This window comes from Asterias amurensis, chromosome 15 (assembly GCF_032118995.1).
Source record: "Asterias amurensis chromosome 15, ASM3211899v1".
Classification (NCBI taxonomy): domain Eukaryota; kingdom Metazoa; phylum Echinodermata; class Asteroidea; order Forcipulatida; family Asteriidae; genus Asterias; species Asterias amurensis.
This window is the reverse complement of record NC_092662.1, coordinates 4,485,141-4,505,856: the sequence shown is the minus strand read 5'-3', so window position 1 is coordinate 4,505,856 and position 20,716 is coordinate 4,485,141. Positions and strand designations below refer to the sequence as shown.

Genomic DNA, 20,716 nt, shown 5'->3' with positions numbered 1-20,716 from the left:
ATGAACTCTACATACCGATACATCTTCTGCCGTCGATGTACAAAGAGAAGCCAGAGTTGCAGCTACAGTTGAAGGTCTGTAGCAGATTGACGCAGTTATGATCACAACCGAGTCCCCCACTACTAGCAGGAGAGTTCTCGTACAGAATACACTCATTAATATCTGCAGATAATATCAACATCCAATAAAGTTTATTCCTTCATGCATTTTGGTTTAGTTCCAGTGGTGAGTCGTTACAGAAAAAAAATAACTTGATCACCTGGCAGGCATGTGAGTAACTATCCATGAAAAGAGAAAACCGGGCAAGAAAAAAAGAGGAAAAGATCATATTCCTGTACTTTTGTACACAGAAAGTAAAGTAAAATAAGAGGAAAATAAATACCCAAAAAGAGGAAAACAGCTGAAAAGAGGAAGTCTCACATGCCTGCACATGGTACTTTCCAGCAACAACTTTTGCTGCCATTAGTGTGTTTGTCGAGAGAATTTGAAACTCAATTCAAAATGGTCTTTGGAATGCATTACCAGGGATATAATGGGCCAATAACTCAATGTTACTCACCCCTGCATTTCGCGCCGTCACCCTCTAGCCCGACTGGACAGTCTTCGCAGGTCCTGTTTAAATGAGGGGGGTCCATATCGAAACAAGTCACGGTGTGGAAACATGGGCTGACCTCACAAGCATCGTAGTTAACTTCACAAAGATCTCCGTTCCAGCCTGGCAAACAGCTGCACATCACCACCTTCAAATAAAGTTATTTAGCCATGAGAATGGGAGAATTTGGGGGATTATTTACAGAGGCAGCAGAATAATCACACTGTTCTGGAGATAACTATTACGAAGCATTACGAGCATTGTTACAACAGACAATACCTTTGGCTAAATGTTCCACTCTAAGGAATTAAGAAATTGTGGTTACAGTCTTGGTAGACCGCTGGGCTATTTCTATGTCTTCTCCTACTCTTTGGAACAAACTCCCCCGCAACATCAAAGACGCACTAACTAAGTATCAAATCTCGCCTTCTCAAATTTCATTTTGTTAAACTCTGACTGATTTTGTTGTTTGTTTTATATTTACTTTGTACAGTGCATTGTGTGTAATGCACTTCATAAGAATTGTTAATTATTAATATTAATATCATGACACCCAAATATAAAGAAAAGAAAAACCATTAGACATATAAGCTACACATTTCAAACACGTAAAAACACTGTACACTATTGGTAAATGTCAAAGACCAGTCTTCTCACTTGGACTTGGTGTATCCCAACATATGCATAAAATAACAAACCTGTGAAGATTTGAGCTCAATTGGTCGTCGGAGTTGCAAGATAACTATGAAAGAAAAAAACACGCTTGTCACCTGAAGTTGTGTGCTTTCAGATGCTTGCTTTCGAGATCTCAAATTCTAAATCTGAGGTCTCGAAATCAAATTTGTAGAAAATCGCTTCTCTCTCAAAAACTACATCACTTCAGAGGGAGCCGTTTCTCACAATGTTTTATACTATCAGCAGCTCCCCATTACTCATTACCAAGTAAGGTTTTATGCTAATAATTATTTTGAGTATTTACCAATAGTGTCCACTGCCTTTAAGACTTAATTACAGATCTGTACTTACACCAAAATGATCTATCATGATATTTGTGCCTTCTACATATTCACCAAATTTGCATGTACCACCATTGCTACAGTCACATAGCTCAACCTCTGGCTCCATTGTCATGTTGGACTTGTCGTCACTAGCGACAAACGTTAGCTTAACCGCTGTTCTGTCAACAACATCCCAGGTGAAGAGGCCACCTGTAGTGAAATGTTAAATATTTCATCAAAAATCTTTTAATATTTTAAGTTAAATGGAAACATTCACCAAAACTTTGTATTGATTTTGCTTTTTCAATTAAGTCAAAGTATTGCTGGGTTTTTTTTCAATGCAAGTCGCCAGGACACACAAGGCCTGATGAAGGCCACTTCAAGGTGTGGGCTACAATTATTTTTTTCCAGAGGTCGTTTCTTGCCACCTACTCCTAGGGCTGAAACATGGTTACCCCTTTTACAATCCATACGGACCGCTGGGCTATTTCTACTACCGGTACTCTTTGGTTACTACAAGCCACATATTGGAAAAGTAACAGCTACAACAGTCTAAAAACAACTGCAGAGTATAGAATGAGGTGGTCTTCCGTTTTAGAAATCTCAAACTAGATTAAATAAAAGTATAAAGTGTCAGATAAATACATAAACATAAACTACAGGTGTAAAAATATAAATGGGATAAAAACACAGAGACAAAGATATTTACAACCATCCAAAACATTTCAGGGGAGATGAAAAAAAAAAAAAAAATACAGCATCAAAGTGAAACAAGCAGTGACCACCAAACACCAAAACTCTGAAGGCAATGATGAAGACACACGGGGGGTTGTAACACCATTCCACATACTTAAACCATACAAATGATGTTGTGTACTGACCTTCTGGTGTGATTGAGGCCCCTTCAATCGCCTCGGCAAGACTGAATGTAATGTTATCGCCGTCCATGTCACTCGCTTCTAACTGCAGTGTAAATGTCTCCCCTACAGTTACTTGGATACGCTCTACCAATGTTATGTTCGGAGGAAAGTTAGCTGTTTAAAAACAAAAATAAATCAAGACGAATTACATACATGTAACAGTCAACTCGTGAATGCCTCAAGGCACGTTGCTTTTGTTTTTCCTAGCCTATCTGGAAGCACTTTTGTATTGTCATGTATTGTTGAAATGGCTGATTAAATAAAAGTAATAATAACAACGACACTACTGGGAATTTTTCAACATAATTATTAGCATAAAAACTTACTTAGGAATAAGCAATAGGAACTGTTGGTAGTATAAAACACTGCGAGAAACTGCTCCCTCTGAAGAAATTTGTGCGACAAAAGTGCTTTTTCCTTTCACTATTCTCTTGCAACTTTGCTTACAAATTAAGTTCAAGCTCCCACAGATTTGTTATTTTATGCATACATGTAAGTTGGGTACACCGAGTGACCATTTTGATCTCTGACAATTACCAAAGGTGTCCAGTTTCTTTAAAACTTTCTTATCTGACATTTGAGACTTGCTACTTAAATATTACGGGTGCTCAATTTCATAGAGCTACTTAAGCTGAAAATAAACCTTAAATGTCTCTCTTAGCAATAGTATACGTGACATGTGTTTTGGTATGGAAACCTTAGTTTTGGTTACACTTTGCTACTTTTCTTCTTAAGCAGCTCTATTAATCTGGGTGCAGGGCAATGTTGAAAATTATAAATAGTTAGTTGTTTCTGTTCTGTTCTTACTTGCTCTGTTAAGTTCGGCTTGGTTCTCACTGTTTATCATCATGGCAGACTCGCCGAGTACTGGATCCTTGGTCGATAGATAGTCAAACTGACACATCTTGTCATTTTTGCAGAGTTTCATGACGGCCTCAAGCTCTGCCGTAGTTGCCTCAGCTATAAGATTTTCTAAAAACTTTGGAGTAAAGGTGATATCATTCTCGGAGGCAAAGCTTTCTGAGTCGACATAATAAAAAAGAGAATCCGCTTCAGTAATACGCCCTGCAAAGGAAACCAAACACAAAATAATGGTTGATACTTTTTTTTTTTTTTTTTTAAGAATTTAGCGTATGCATGAGCATTCAGAATAATCAAGGTTTTTTTTGTGTTGCTTTTTATCGTCTACCGGGTTTTGCTAGTGACTTAAAAAAAAAAACAGCTTTGCACATTTTGTTTACAATTGAAACATTTTAAGGTGGACTTCCAAGGATTGTCCACATACAAAAAATTGTTAGATTGCGACCATAAAGATGAATTTTAGAACCTCTTCGAAGCAAATCCAACTTTGAGAAACGCACCTATTTTTGAACCAGCCTGGTCAGTGATGCCTGCTAATTATTGTCAGCCTTACAAATCTATGAGTGGTCTTTTTTCTTTGTTTTGTAAAAACTCTGTGTCTGCTCTGTTTGTTTAGTCTTTAGTTGTCTAGGCTGTCCTCATGGCTATACTCTCTTTGGTTTTGTTGAAGATATACTGTTATCCCCTTCATTATTTCATCTATAATCTTTGTACATAATCTTTAAAACAATTTTTCTGTAAACACTTCCCTTTCAAATGTTTTTATAATGTATATTCTTGTTGTGTATCTTTTAAAAATCAGTTCAGCCCTCGGGCTGTGATGTTTGAATTTTTAATAAAAAAAACAACAAAAACAAAAAACAATAATAACAATTGTGATTTTTTTTCGAAAAAGAGAAGTACATCATAAATACTGATTTGAATTGAGCTTAATGAGTCACCATTTGGAATTCTACCCCTAGTTTACTTACAGGTGATTCCAAATTGATAATAATCTTCTTCTGTCATGACCCCACCAACCCCGGTTGCCGGCTGCTGGCTGCCATCACGCCTTTGAGCATCATTGGTCGTGTCATCATCCCATAAACCTAAAATAAGCATAAGAGCATTCATACATTTGAATGGTTTCTAAACGTTTTAACTTGTGAAGAGTCTTCTCTCACCCAGAAGTCAAGGCTTTACCTAACATTTTTCAGTGACTACCATAGAGTTATATATAAGAACTAGAGCGCGCACTTGCCTATATACGCGCCCCGGTATGCGAGCAGGCGGCCATTTTCTAAGTTGACAAAACAGCTATCTCACAGCGTGTGTTTGTGCGGCCATTTGGTAAGTTGAACAAACAGCATCGCGTGAGCGTTCAATAAAAAAAACCTCAAACGTGTATTTCATATTCAACGCGCGTGCAGAATGACGCGCTTGTCATCTTGCAGTCCCGTGGCGTTTGTGCACGAAGCATCACTCGTGCGCCCTCTAGTTCTTATATATAACTCTATGGTGACTACTGGGAGGGACCTGGGCCCAAGTTCATGGCTCTGCTTACCGTAAGCACAGAATCGGCGCTTACGGAAGCAGGGAATTATGTGCTTACGACAAGCGAATTTCACGGGTTAGCGGTGAATTTTGGCTTGTGTGTGTGCGTACTCCATGTTACTAGGCATTCTACGCTTACAAGGCTAGCACATAAATTCGGCGCTTGCACGTTAGCGGGGAATCGTGATTGTAAGCGCAGAATTCGGCGGTAAGCAAAGCATGAAATTGGGCCCAGTTGGCTTGTCAATTCACGAGAGTCCTTCAGTGTTTTCACTTGTCCGTGGCAGGGGGGCACTTCTCAACACTGAACTTTTAGCCAACCAGACACACAAGTATAGGTGACTAGTCCTCAAAAGTTTTAACTAGCATTTAAACACACTGGACACCTTTGGTGATAGTCAAAGACCAGTCTTCTCACTTGGTGTATCTCAAAAACCTGTGAAAACTTGGACTCAATTGGTCGTCGAAAATGCGAGATAATAATGGAAGAAAAAACAGCTGGTTGATTTCGAGACCTCACGTGTGAGGTCACGTGTGAGGTCTCGAAATCAATTTAAATATTTTACTGACAAAAGTTACTTCTTTTGCAAAAACTACTATATTTCAGAGGGAGCCGTTTCTGACAATGTTTTATACCATCAACAGCTATCCATTGCTCATTACCAAGTAAGTTTGTATGCTAACAATTACTTTGAGTAATTACCAATAGTGTACATTTAAGTGCCAATTAACACTTAACCTGTTCATAACACTCAAGAAAAGTCTGAAATAAGTCTGGATGATCTTACCCATTAATCCTTTAGTTCGAGTTTTGTATTCGTCGTCAATCCGGAACGTGATGTCACAAAAACTGTTGTTTATACCCACGGCAAACCCAATGTTTTCTATGTAGCTAACAGCCACTTTCATTGGGTTCTCTTCGAGAGTCACAGTTAGGTTACCTATCATGACACCTGCAAAATATTTCATTTGTATAATTAGTCCAAGGGATTAAGTGCAAAAAATATGAATGGTCTGATGTTTTGACCCTACCAGAGTTTTCTCAAAGGCTAACATTTTACAGAAAGATAGGTTATTATTGTAGTTACAAATTCTAAGACCCAATTATGTAGCCACAGCCAAGGAACACCCGGGCGAACCCCTTTTCTTTTTTTCGATAAGTGCACTGGGCTCTTTTACAGGTGTTACGCAACACATGGGACCAAGGGCTTTATACGTCCACTTTGAAGGACGAAGCCATGGTTATAAGCCTCTTGCTTAAGGACAAATGACTATGGACTCGAACCCACACTCTGCTGAACAGAAACACCAGAGTTTGAATTTGGAGTTTTTAATCACTCGACCACGACACTTCCACTTGGTAGCAGAGAAGGCATACTCCCAAGAGAGCTGAGCTGGTTTAAGGATTAAATGGACCTGTTACTGACGTAACAACGTTCTTGCCGCCACAAACAAAAACGACAACCAATTTTAGTTGATTAAATGGTGCATACAGATGTGTCTTACCTTCTGTCGTGGGTACTATCACTTCCCCATTAACTGTTGTAATAAGACCATCGGCAGCAGCATTCGCTTTTATCTCAATCTGCAATACCGAAGAACAAAAACAAACTATCATATGCATCCTTATTGAGCACACCCCTGTGTTGTTCCCCTTTCTAAACGATTTCCCCATTGAGGTACAACTTGAACAAAGAAAACCTCAGAGAAACCTTATTTCCTTTGTGTAGAGGACCACAGAACACACTGAAAAATGTACCCTTTGTGCAATTCAAGTCTCCCTGATCCCAACTTGAAGACTTGACGGGTTCCACATACAGGCTACATATGGTAAAAAAGTTTTTTTAATTTGTTTATTTTACAAATCCACAAAAAAACAGGCAGCAATCTTCAGGTCTGGATGTGGCAGTAGGTTAACCCAATTAGGGAAGACATGCCTACACCAGGACCCAATTTCATAGATCTGCTTAGCACAAAAATTTGCTAAGCATGAAATTTCTTCCTCGATAAAAACAGGATTACATGTACCAACCAAATTTCCATTTGTTGCATAGTGCTTGTTACTGGTATTTAGCTGTTGTTTGCTTATCCTGAAAATCACGTGGAAATTTTGATGGTAATCTTGTTTTTATAAAGAAAGAAATTTCATGCTTAGCCAATTTTTGTGCTGAGCAGCTCCATGAAATTGGGCCCTGCTTAGTACAACAATTTTCAACTGGCATGAAATTTCTTCCTTGATAAAAACAGGATTAGGCCTACATGTATCAACCAAATTTTCATTGGTTGCATATTGCTTGTTACTGGTATTCAGCTGTTGTTTGCTCCTCCTGAAAGACACGTGAAAATTTGGTTCATGCTAAGCAAATTTTTGTACTTAGCAGCTCTATGAAATTGGGTCCAGATAAAGAATGAAAATCCAATCCACATACAAGCCTATTTTCTGAAGCAGGATTCCAACTGGATATAAAGGTGATGTGACCTCTATGACATCACTCGAAAACCATGACATGATTTGCGCGCATACTGCCAAGCAAAACATTTGTGTTTTGGCATTCAGCTAGAAAGTACACGCACTCTTACCATGACGACGCGTGTTTTTGCCCAGCGAAACATGACGTTTACAGTGTTTTGTCAACAGAGGGCAGTTTGAATGTAAACATAGGTCACATCGTCTATAGTCACCTAATTAAGCCGACCTGATTTCCAGATGGTGTTAAAACAAATCTGATTTTCACTCACCCTTTCGCCACCAACAATCTCAGCAGCAAACCCACTTAAATAAGTGGCGTCAGTGAGTTGTTGTGTTTCTGTATTGAGAGCCCGTTTAGTCCTAATCTGCAACTCAAACATTTTCTGGCCATTTGTATCGTCCACAATCAGCATAGTGAACTCTCCAAGGCCATTGAACGTGTAGCCGACACTATCGAGGGTCATGATATGTGGGTCTCCCCAGAACCAGGCTGAGGGTTAAAAAGAATGATTATTTCTAGATGGAAAAAAATGTCACTACATACCACGATTGTTTTCCAAAAACGGACTGCAAAGTAAAAATATTTTCACATTTGAAACCTTTGATGATTGTGATGTGGCAGAAACTTAATACAGCTAACAATGTCAGAAACACCGTCAAGTGAACAACTTTTCTTTACGAAAGTGTACTTAGTTCTTTTATTTCTTAAGAAACATGACCTACTTACAGCTTTAGGTGTACTGCAATTCAAACCGACCAACAGAAACACACAACAGCTTGAGTCTGGTGCACTTGGGCACTAGGCCAAAACTAACCACAGTTTACGCATCCAAAAAATATCTATAGAGGGGCTTGCATGGCTTGGAAAAATAATTCTGCTTTTGGTAGGTAGGAGTGCAATACATCAATAGGGGCTTTCGGGTCGAATTCGTTTTGTAAGGCACTCATTTTCTGACTCAGATAAGAGCCCTAACTGGTTATGCCACTGACATTTACGGTAAATATTTTTTGACACTGAATGATCAACAGAATTATGGAACATTGCACGGAATTGTATGGAATTTATGGAAAATACTAGTACCAAGTCAAGTACTTACACCAAAATGGCGGCCTATATCTCCAACAGCTCATGGGGGGTCTAAAGCGCTCATAGATGTTACACAGGCTTGATTGTACACAACAGTATTGCCGTGGCAGAAACTCCTCATCTGTTCAGAAAACAATTCCAAAAAGGTCATATATTTATATATAAAAAAAAAAAATTTTTTTTGAGTAGAATCCTTTACTTTTGTGTCCGTCGCTTTTTAAGCCCTGTAGGAACGCTTATGTTTGTGATGTATTGCATCTCAATGCAATGGAGAGCAATTTTTCTGACATTAAAAGAAGGAATATTTGTTGAATGGCAGCTTCGTCTTTTCTGATTGTAACATGCCATCTTTCAATCCTTGAAGATATTTTCACCATTGCATGCACTCATAAACATTCAAAACTTGTCATTTTAAATTGCCAAAACTCATGCTCACCAAACCATTGTTGATAATAAAAGCTCCCTCCGAAGAAAAAAGAGCTCACTGGATATGTCTCAAACACTGATGCACTTAGTGCATTTCTTACACCAACTATAATGCTGCCGTAGAAAAAATCGTAGCAGCACCGAGGACCAGCTAACCAAGGCCATTGAAAAGTTCGCACGAAACACAAAGCTGTAAAGAGATAAATATAAGATAAAAGACCTTCTTCATCAGTAGGTTATAAAAAACTACTATGTGATGTACATACCAAGTACCTGCTAGCCGTTAACCCCCACCCTCAATACCTTTGAAAAGTAGTAAACTTTGCCAAACTCCCCCCCCCCCTTTATATTGAGCTGTAAACCAAACTGACAACTCTGTTTGTAATATTATTCGCACCTTTAAATTTCTCAAATTAATCTTGTTCATATAACAAAAATCAGCAATTAACAATAAACGAACAATAAATTGGTAATGGCCCACGATGCATATTTCACCAGTCCCACTGCAGTATATTGCGAGTCACCGCTGGTGGTGCGGTCAATCAAAGTTTATGAATCCAAAATTTGAAATAAGGAAAATAAATTAATAGATAAGTTAATATTTTTCTTCTCAGATTATATAAAAACACTCTAATAAGCAATTCAAATTTGGTCAATGCCATGTTTTTACTCACATACGCCAGAGCTTCCTTGTGTTGGTAATGATATCTCAAAGCCGATATAAGTGAAGCGGAAGTCGAAAAATGCCATATTCCAAGAACAAGGACAGGTGTGGGCGGTAAATAAATAAGAAAATATCCACGAACTGGAAAATGACTGCCTTGATGCCCAGTTTGTACAGAACAAACGTGGATTTTGGTAATTCTGAGGGAGCTTGTCGATCTGGAACACCCATCGCCCTTGAAGCTGAGAGTTCCCAATGTCGCGTCCTGGCTTGAAAATATTTGATACACCTTGCACGTAAAAATGCTCATTTAATAGTCCGTATGAGTATCCAAGGATGACGTTGCTGTCAAAGAGCATTGCAGGGTTCCAATTCATGTGCGATGGATGGTAGTTCATGATGGCAAAACCATGATTTGAATCCGTCGCAATTATGACTTGGAATGTGTTGGTCTCCTAATCAAAGGAAAATATCAGCAACTCAATTAAATTTCGATAAATAGCCAAAGAAAAAAATACTCAAGCTAAAACCATTTTTCACATCAATCAATTTTGGAAACTATTTTCCCTGCATTCATATAGAGAAGTTGAGAGTCAACCTGCTAGGTCACATTTTCATAGAGCTGTTTACCACTTGTGTGAAAAATCCCAAACATATTGTGATTAAAATCATTTTATGCTGTTTTCACTGAAAGTGTGATGTCCAACAAATTTGACTAAGTTTTCAAAGGTTGTTTTTTGTTAAACATTGGAAGTGAAGAATGAATGCTTTAAACAATTTATGATTTAATTTCCCTTTAAGGTTAATACAACAAAGACTTTTACGTCAGGCTATTTCAAGCTAATTGGTCTCTAAACATTTAGTAAAACAAGTAATATTGCCATCATATCATCTCCTCATAATTGCAGCAGTTCTTATCTAGTGCTCCATCAGAACCAATGCCACTGAGTTATGTGAACATATAAAGGATCTACATGTATTAAAGGGACTCATTGCCTTGGAATGGTCGAGTTGGTCCATATGGTTAGATAGATGTTTTAAAAGTACAATACAATAATCCACATAAACGTGCCTCTAAATTGCGTGGTTTTCCTTTTTCTTGCGAACTACGATTGGCCATTTTATGGAGTCAAAACTCAACTCCACAATATGGCTTGCCATGTTAGTTCACGACATATATGGGAAAACCATGCAATTTCGAGGGATATTTGTGTGGAACTTAACTCTTAAAACATCTTTCTAACCTTATGCTTAACAAACGGTTTCAAACGGTTTTCATAGACCAACTCGCCCGATCCAAAGCAATGTGTCTCTTACAGTAACCATGTTGAAGCAGTGCAATGTGAAGCTAACCTAGGCTTAAATCCCATTCAATTGACAAAGCATCTAACTGTTGCAAAAATGTTTGCTACAGGACCAGGGTCTAGAGTATTAGAACCAGAAACTGAACCCATGCCCTTACCCAAACTAGCTGCAAGTGGCCATTACTGACATCACAAAGTCATGAACAAGTCCCATAACATAAACATTTGTACTCACATATTGGGTGTCTACTGCTGATGGAATGGCTTGAGCAGGTCTTACATTTACCCATGTAATAACGAGTGCCCATGTTGCGCTGAAGTATGGGTATTGAGCGGACAGTTCAGGATGTTCGGACACCATCGCACTGATGGTGCTAAGTTCTGCAGCTTTGTTAAAGCCCGGAGCTGCAGCATCAAGATCCTTTGAAGAATAAACACAAACACACATACACACAGAAATGGTCAAAGAATGCAGACTCTATAATAAAAAGAGCAGTTATTATGCAATGTTGTTCTATAAAGGGCCCATCAGCCACTTGGTTATTCCTACAGTTCGTTTTTCGATTGTTGAACATTGGCATTGCATTCACCTGAACAACCTTACAGATCCAGTTTGTGAGATCCTGCTTGTGTTGCTCTTTTGTTCCTTTTTCTCAAGAATTACCTTGTGGGGTACAGTTGGAACAAGTAATTCCATTGTGGGGTACATTGTTCCATTAAGTAAAATACCCCACAATGGTACTCCCATAAGCTCGCACCTGACTGAACGTGGCATCTCGGCAATTGTAGCCTACACCCTAAAGGACCGTTAGGAATACAAACTGGAGAATGCTGAGTGGGTCATTGCAACTCAATGAGTCAACATGTATAAAGTCCATTAAAGTTTTTAGCATGTGATTCGAAACAAAACAATTATATCAAGGCACCCAAGTATGGAAAAATTGGTCAGACAAATATTACTTAAAAAAGTACAAATGCCTCAAACGCTGATGCTACATGAATGTCAAATTAAATCCAAGTGCTGGAGGAAATGAGAACAGTCTTGAGTCCATTTTTTAGAACTTGGTCTCAGAGCACCATGACTTAGACTTGGAATTCCCCCACAGACTCAGACAATTTAAATGGACGGATCTGCAGTCTGGTCCCCTAGAACACCCCAGCCACTTTTATTTGGACAGAAACCCATGTTTCGCATAACGCCTTGAGTCTTTGCAAGTCGTGGAAAGCAAGTCCAAAAATAATTTCTAATATAAATCATGAAAGACAAAAAGGTTCAAGTATTTCAAATGGTCTTCCAGTCGATGGAGACAGTGTGCGTGAAGTCGACCTGGCTTCACATTGATATTTCAACAAAATTGAGATAATTTTTTGAATATTTATAAGTAGAAATATTTTACCTGGTAAAAGACGTTATTGTCGTTATCGAATATTGCACTGTCTACGTCAGCCCAATAAGGTGCCAAGATGTTAGCATCCTCGTAATCAGAGAAGACCAGTTGACCAGGAGTTGGGAAGCTGCGTTTCTGAAGATTTTGCTCATTACTAAATATGATCACACCATCCTCTGTGAACTGTTAAAGAAAAAATCACCGGGTATAGCAGTTCTGAATCAAATAGACTCTGAGGCTGAAGATCGAGTTGTATATTGGATACAGAAATTGTTTTCCTTAATCCAACAGTGGTCATATAGGGAAAAAATTATTCCTTTAGGAAACTCGATTCTATTTTGACATTGGCAGTTTCTTTGTGGTGTAACAGGTAAGGTTCATGTGGTGCAAGGTACATGCAAATGCATATTCCACTTATGATGGTTAAATAACCAAACATTTAAGACATAACATTACAGAGCAGTTGGCCAATCAGCCGCCAGGAAAATGGATTAAATATTGAAAAAAATTGATAATCATAATCATCATCATAATGCTGTCAGCAAAGACTGCTTTCATTACTTGACAGTCGCTCGTTAGATGGCCCTTTCGGTTGCTATGGATCTCTTTGACTCTGGGTCAATTTCCATTAAGAAAGAAAGCCCTACATGTAGGTAGGTTTACATTAGACTGTTTTGGATACATAGTGATTAATACTTTATTATTATATATGATTTGAGGCATTGCATGCTAAGGTATCAATGTATATTTGGTTTGCAGTAACACCATGTGTGTATCTACATGTACTTGCCAGGTAGAGTTGTTCTTAGAGAACTGTCTTGCTTTATTCTATTGCTGCGGAGTAGATAATCGGAGGTTCGGGAAACTTCTCAGTTCTGAAAAGAACTGTCTGCTTTTTAACTATTACCATGGCGGATGGTATAGAAAATAGACTGTCCATTTCAAAAAGTGCAATAACAATACATGTACTGCGCCTTGAACACCCAGCAGGGTGGATATGTGCGCATTTGTGTTGTATTGTCATTTATAGCCTTTGTGAAAGACCCCAGGACCCAAACGTCAGGTCATTAACTATTTTTTTGAATATTTTGTTCATCTATCCTTTATTAGATTGGTGAGTAGTTTGTAACAGGTAACTGATCCTTTGGATAGAATATGCCGTACAAGAATTAGCCAATTAAAGGTGCAATAACATTTCTTAGCCCATGGAATTTGTGACTCCAAAAATGCTTTACTCTCATATTTGGGGTAAACATGAATAATGTACTTACATAAATTTGTTCGAAGATATCATCAGCATATGGAAAATAGTTTGGCGGGTAGAAGATTTCTGATCGTAAATCGGTAAGAGCCTCTTGTCTCTGTTGGGGAAAACACAAAATACTTTAATGAAGGAGTGAGAGTCAATCGTGACAAAAAAGTCTATAAATTGTATCAAGATCTTAGAAATTTCGCTGAAATGATGGCACTTTCACCCGCTCAAAACGCCATAGAGTTATAGATTTTGAGGACCTTTTGAAAACAGTATTTCTAGAGCTAAAGAAGTAAACAATGGAAAACTGGGCAATAGTTTGGCCAATGGCAGGCCAAACATGGGAGGATCTCCAAGAGCGTGGTTTGGTGAAGTAACCTAGTTCGCGTGACAAGGGTGACAAGGGTGTTTTTTTCTTTCATTATTATATCGCAACTTCGAAGACCAATTGAGCTCAAATTTTCACAGGTTTGTCTTTGACATTAACCAATAGTGTCCAGTTTCTTAAAGTGTAGCCAAACCATAAACGGGCCAAAGTCTTACATAGAAGTAGTGGGAACCTCTTTATCGAACGAGCAGCGTGGTAGCATCATGGTGAGATCTTTGTCGTCATAAAGATGCAGCACAGTCAGCATTAAAAAGTTAAAAGTAGGAACAACCGCTTGGTTGGCATTAGTCTAGGTGTACGGCAGGGAGTAACAATTTTGACAAAAAAGCAGGGCCAAATGTATGGCTCTGCTTATCGTGGAATTCTGCGCTTACAATCACTGTTCCAAATTTCTGTGCTAGCCTTGTAAGCCTAGAATGCCTAGTAACGGGGAGTACGCACGCGCAGAAGCCCAAATTCACCGCTAACCCGTGAAATACGCTTGCCATAAGCAAATAATTCCCTGCTTCCGTAAGCGCCGATTCTGTGCTTACGGTGGGCAGAGCCATTAAATGGGGCCCAGTGCAGTCTTAATGTAGTCTTTAACATGTCAAACTGCTGGAATTTGATGGCGCTGGTGCCCAGACTTATTGAAATTTGGCTGATCTGCATGGTCCTTCGTTTTGTCACTATACTGTGTGAACAGGGTACCACCGGGAACTCTATAGCAGTTAAGCCATAGTTCCAAAATGCACAGGAGTGGGATCAAACTCAACAGCCTATAGACTTTCCCCCAAGGACTCACTGAATGTACAATGCTGATCCCAAATCGATGTTAGGATAAACTGAAAACAATAATCTCTGACTTCTTTTAAACATCCGAATGTCCAAAATGCTAAAATAATGCCTGGGTGACTCGACAACAAAGCCTTCTATAGACCCATTGCCTATGACGTCATACTCTCAAAAACGAGGCTGATCATTGGACAATAGCTGTTCTCTGTGCGTAAAAACGTGCGAGACCTCAGCGTACCTGTAGCCTTTTTCGCGTTATGCAAGGGGGAGCTGTTGATTTCTTACACAATACAAAACGCGCCTCCCAACGATGCGCGTAATTTTGGGTGTCAACTCTCTTTTGTGCATGTTTGTATACAATTTTTGCACCCAAAATTACACCCAGGTTGGCACATGCGAGTATGCTGCGCCAATTTTAAGGGGTCTATTTTCCACATTATATAAAGATCAATTGCCCTTACCTGTTGAACAGCATTCGACAGTAAGCGATCCCCATAGGACCTTCCAAATGGCACAAAATTTAGAACTGGAAGAAAACCAAATTCACAAAATTGAAAAAACTATGAACAAAAAATTTTAATTAAGACTATTTTAAAACAAAAGTATCCATAGATTATAGCAAGTTAAAAAAAAATAAAAACAAAAGTAGTCAATCTTAAAGATTTGGGAGTTTTTGGAAAAGAAAACACCAAATACCATTGATCTTATAAAATGTAACCAATTCCTCTTTTCTCCTGAAAAAAAAGTATAAAAAAAATAGTGAATTCCCAGTTTTGAGTAAAACAACCTTGCAATAACAAGAGTTTTTTAATAAAAACAAGCATGACTATTTGAATGGCAAGATCATTATCACCTTCTCAAATTTTAATCATTATGATATTATTGTGTGGTAAGGTATAAGGATGCCTCACAAGTGAACCTCACCACAAATATGTAAACCATGCAAAGTTTCAAATCCTACTTAAACTGGAGTGCTTGAATATGGGATCTAGTAAAACTAGGTTCACCCCTACTCTTCAAGGACAAGTGTTCTGGTTTCTTTACTACTCTATTAATCCTAGTACTGTACACAGGACCTTAGGCTTAATTTCCCATCTGTAGGACAAAGCAACTACGTTAAAGCTCCTTGCTCAATGACATACATTCTAAGTGCCAGGACTCCAACCCACACTTATGCTGATCAGAAACACCAGAGTTTGAGTTTGGTGGTCTTAATCGCAGAGCCACGACAAGCAACTTGATAAATGATACTGACAGGGGATGATAACTAAAACAACTTGTCTGTGTTACCTATGACGCTGACAGTGAAAGTACAGCTTCCTTCATTAGAGACAGAATCTTGTGCTGTGCATGTCAACTCATTAACACCAACATTGAAAATTCCACCTGTTCCAACCACTCCACCGACAGAATTACGGCAAGAAACAATAATGCAGCAATCAATGTTATCAACGGCAGAGGGTTGTGGAGACCAGTCTACTTGAGCACTTGGTGTCCCCGGAAACACAAACGTTTCTGAGCTGGATGGACACGTTACAGTCGGAGGTATCAAATCTTGTAGAAAGAAAACAGATCAATAATAAAATTAAAGAGAACAACTTATAATGCAAAGCTCCATTAAATAATGTCAGAGTTTTGAAGCTATATCCTTCAGTGAGTGGGAGAATTTGAATTGTTTATTTTTCTTCATGGATGAGCAGTTAATCTGCCTGGGGCAGTCAGTAGCCCTATTACTGGTCTGTTTGTGATTCAAAATAAAGGGTTTGGGTACTTTTGGTTTAAATCAAAACACAAACGTATGTCTAAAGATTTACATATACGTACACGGTTTAAAGATAATGTTGATAGAAAACTTTTTTTTCGAAGTGTTGTACTTTTTGAGAAATGAGTTTAACATTAAAAAAACAAAAACAATTTTTGTTTCAGCGAGAAGAAAATCATTTTAGCTTGTACCAAGATCTGCATGCGACTCTCCTGAAAACATTGCTATGTGATTGTTGCTTTTCATAAACTTGACAACTGATAGGCTAAAACAAGTACAGTTTGATTACATTAAATGCAGCATCAGAGTCCAGATTTCTCTAGAAGACGATCAGAGCAAATTGATCGAAAGGTGAGTTGAAACCAAAGATTCTTTTCAGAACCATCCCAACTCAGATAGTCCTTACATGGTGTTACCGCACACCTTTACATATAAATTATATTACATACAACTTCATTCACAGAGAGTTAGGGATTAATGTCATGGTAAACAAATCGATTTACAACAGGCTCCAATTTGGGAAAGGAATTACATGGAGATACCAGGTGTACATTTGTAAAGACGAAAAGGATGTATTATTTAAAGAACCCAGTGCACTTTTATCAAAAAGAGAAGGGGTTTGCCTGTTGTTCCTGGCTGTGGCTGCTGTATCACCGATAGCACCTTGTAAACCCTTATAAGGTGCTTCATCTCTGTAATAACCTATCTTTCTGAAAGTTTTTATATACTCAGCGCCTTGATAACCTTGTTTAGTAGATAAGTGCGCTATATAAGACTTCAATATTGTTATTATGGCCTTGGTTTTTGATTGAGCTTTCCCATAATGTAACATGACAATGAATATTCTATTAAACATTAAATGTGTTTCATATTGGACACTATAAACACCCGTTAAAAAAAAAATCCTATGATCTTATAAAGAAAAATCAAGTCCTCTTTTTCAAAGAAAAAAACAATGAAAGTTCCATAAACAAAAAAACTGAAGGAGTTTAATTTTCTTAAGGAAACAGCAAAGTTACAAAAGCAAATGTTATTCATAAAAGAAGCTGACAATGTTACCTCTGACGGTGACAGTGAAAGTACACGTTCCAATATTAGAAGAAGAATCCTGTGCTGTGCATGTAACTTCATTGTTACCAACGTTGTAAGTTCCACCTGAAACAACCACTCCACCGACAGAATCTTGGCAAGAAACACTGATGCAGCAATCAACGCTATCAACGGCAGAGGGTTGTGAATACCAGTTGACTTGAGCACTTGATGAACCAGCAGACACAAACGTTTCTGAGCTTATCGGACATGTCACAGTTGGAGGTATCATATCTTGTAGAAAGAAAACAGATCAATAATTAAATAAAAGACAATGGACACCTTTGGTAAAAGACCAGTCAAAATATGCACAAAATAACAAACCTGTGCAAATTTGAACTCAATTGGTAGTTGAAGTTGCGAGATAATAATGGAAGAAAAAACACCCTTGTTACACCACACAAAGTTGTGTGCTTTCAGATGCTTGATTTCGGGTCCTCAAAAACTAATTCCGAGGTCTCGAAATCAGATTTGTGGAAAAATACTTTTTTCTCAAAAACTATGTTACTTCAGAGGGAGCATTTTTTCACAATATTTTATACTATCAACAGCTCTCCATCCCTTGTTACCGAGTAAGTTTTTATGCTAACAAATGGGAAGCTCATTTAAACACTCTACGAGTTTGAAACTGCACCTAACAAAAACAGAAATCCCCAAACAGATTAAGAAAAGTAAAAAAGTATGATTGTGTTATTTTGACAGAGTTGATGTTGATTTCAGTTCTTGGCTATTGGTCATATCATTTGTAGCTCAAGCATAAGCAATACTTGGCTTGGTTAACCAATAAGACTCAAACAATGTTATCACTTCAATTGAAATAAAGTTTACTTCACATCTTTTCAAACAGCTTTTCAGTAGTTTATTTCTTTTTTTTGTTTCCCTTTGTTCCATCTTCCCTCTGTTGCTTATGCTTTTGTCTTCTGCTTTCCATGCCCTTTGAGCACCTTTTTAAGGTGGAAATTGTGCAACATATATTGTCCTTATTATATTATTATCTTTATAATCAGCCATGGTCAAGCTGTCTCATGCACCATGGCTCAATTTCTGGTATAGCCAGAGTGGGTCCGAGTCTTAACAGTTGCACCAGTGTCCACGAATAAGAAACTTTACCATACTTTCATTCACCTTTGAAAGGAATATTTAAAGATGGACTCTTATCATGAAAGGGAAGCTGTTTACCCAAATGTGTCTGGCATTGGCAGCAAACTGCACTAAATCACCTCAAAATATTCAACAGATCCTTTATAATGTTTTTGAAAGGTATTTTGATACATGGAGAAGAATTAACATTTGAATGACAAGTTTATTAACAACTTTGGAATTTTTCTTTTTCCTATTAACCCCCCCCCCCCCCACCCACCCTAAAAAAATCTTTGTAGTGGGCCTAACACAAGTACACTATGATCAGCTCGCAAAAAAAATACTTACCGATAACATTGATGACAAATACACAGGACCCTTCATTAAGGGCAGTATCGTAAGCTCTACAAGTTACTGTTGTTGTACCGGCTTGGAAAAGTTCACCAGAAGTTACAACATTGTCAAGACCGTCTTTACAAACAACACTGTCAGCATTAACTGTATCATCAACAATGTCAGTGGCATCTGGTGAAACTGACCAAGAAACAAGAGCACTATCCATTCCAGAAGTCAAATAGGTAGTTACATCCATCGGGCATGTGACATTTGGAGCAACATTGTCTGCCAAAAACAAAAAACAAAAAGTTTGTTAGCAAATACTCAACCTGGCATATTGCCAAATAATGTTCAAACATTACGAAATCAGGGATCCACATTGGTTTTTATTACCGTTTGGACATCTGACAACAAGAGCTTCATTGTCCAACACAAACAAACCAAACAAGTATGTTAGCAAAGACTCAACCTTTGGCAAACAATGTTTGAACAAAGAAAAAACAAAATGACTGTCACAAACAGTCAGGGATCCACATTGGTTGTATTACCGTTTTGACATTTGACAATAAGAGCTTCATTGTCCAACACAAACAAACCAAACAAGTATGTTAGCAAATACTCAACTTTTGGCAATAAATGTTTGAACAAAGAAAAAAAACAAAATGACTGTCACAAACAAAACTCATCACAGTTCACCTGACACTAAATTGAAAAACGCCATTTTAAATCAGAAACAATCAAGGTATTTAAAAAAACAAGTATTGCAAGTAACAGCTTCTGTACAAAGAAATAAAAAACAAGTACAATGATCAACTCACAAAATCACATACCGTAAACAGTGATGACAAATACACAGGACCCTTCATTAAGGGCAGTATCGTTAGCTCTACAGGTCACTCTTGTTGAACCGGCTTGGAAAAATCCACCAGAAGTTACAACAGTGTCAAGACTGTCGGTACAAATGACACTTTCGGCATTTACTGTAGCATCAACAACATCAGTGGCGTTTGGTGAAACTGACCAAGAAACAAAGGCACCAGCCAATGAAGCATCCACATTTGTAGTTTCAGCACTTGGACATGTGACAGTTGGACCTTCGTTATCTGCCAAAAACAAACCAAACAAGTAAATTAGCAAAAATACTCAACTGTGGTGAATTAATGTTAAACCATCACAAAATCAGGGATCCACATCGTTTGGACATTTGACACTTTGACCTTCATTGTCCACCAAAAACAAAACAAACAAGTGTGTTAGCGAATACTAAAATTTTGGCAAATGCTGTTTGAACATCATAAAATCACAATGTTGAGTCTGTCACACACTGAACAGTTTACCTGCGACCCTAAATTAAAAAACACCATTTAAAATCAGAAACAAGCAAAGTACATTTAAAGACTAAACTATTGCAAATGAAGTCCAGCTTTTCTATAAACAAGTCAAAACACATATACAACATGATCAGCTCACAAAAATACTTACCGATAACAGTGATGACAAACGCACAGGACCCTTCATTTCGGGAAATATCGCTAGCTCTACAAGTCACTGTTGTTTCACCGACTTGGAAAAATCCATCAGAAATCATTACATTGTCACGATCGTCTTTACAAACAACACTGTCAGCATTAACTGTAGCATCAACGGCATCAACGGCAAATGGTGATCTTGACCAAGTAACAATGGCACCAGCCGTTCCAGAATCCACATTGGTAGTTTTATCAGTTGGACATGTGACAGTTGGAGCTTCGTTGTCTGCCAAGAAAAAATCCCCCCAAAACAAGCATGTTAG

General features: G+C 38.1%; 1 protein-coding gene across 1 annotated transcript in view; it reads right to left on the bottom strand.

Moving 5' to 3' along the window:
* The window catches only part of LOC139948381 (uncharacterized), a 103,423-nt gene that overhangs the window by 34,260 nt on the left and 48,447 nt on the right, over positions 1 to 20,716 (bottom strand). The window contains exons 30-50 of the mRNA XM_071946522.1: positions 20,407 to 20,679; positions 19,755 to 20,027; positions 18,937 to 19,209; positions 17,479 to 17,742; positions 15,948 to 16,211; positions 15,119 to 15,183; positions 13,515 to 13,604; positions 12,253 to 12,426; positions 11,091 to 11,276; positions 9,562 to 10,006; positions 8,898 to 9,077; positions 8,472 to 8,582; positions 7,644 to 7,864; positions 6,411 to 6,489; positions 5,693 to 5,857; positions 4,343 to 4,459; positions 3,318 to 3,575; positions 2,472 to 2,624; positions 1,619 to 1,800; positions 560 to 740; positions 16 to 162 (exon numbers count right to left, since the gene is read on the bottom strand). Coding sequence (XP_071802623.1) covers positions 16 to 162; positions 560 to 740; positions 1,619 to 1,800; positions 2,472 to 2,624; positions 3,318 to 3,575; positions 4,343 to 4,459; positions 5,693 to 5,857; positions 6,411 to 6,489; positions 7,644 to 7,864; positions 8,472 to 8,582; positions 8,898 to 9,077; positions 9,562 to 10,006; positions 11,091 to 11,276; positions 12,253 to 12,426; positions 13,515 to 13,604; positions 15,119 to 15,183; positions 15,948 to 16,211; positions 17,479 to 17,742; positions 18,937 to 19,209; positions 19,755 to 20,027; positions 20,407 to 20,679 — 4,101 coding nt within the window. The remainder of the gene's footprint in view (positions 1 to 15; positions 163 to 559; positions 741 to 1,618; positions 1,801 to 2,471; positions 2,625 to 3,317; positions 3,576 to 4,342; positions 4,460 to 5,692; positions 5,858 to 6,410; positions 6,490 to 7,643; positions 7,865 to 8,471; positions 8,583 to 8,897; positions 9,078 to 9,561; positions 10,007 to 11,090; positions 11,277 to 12,252; positions 12,427 to 13,514; positions 13,605 to 15,118; positions 15,184 to 15,947; positions 16,212 to 17,478; positions 17,743 to 18,936; positions 19,210 to 19,754; positions 20,028 to 20,406; positions 20,680 to 20,716) is intronic.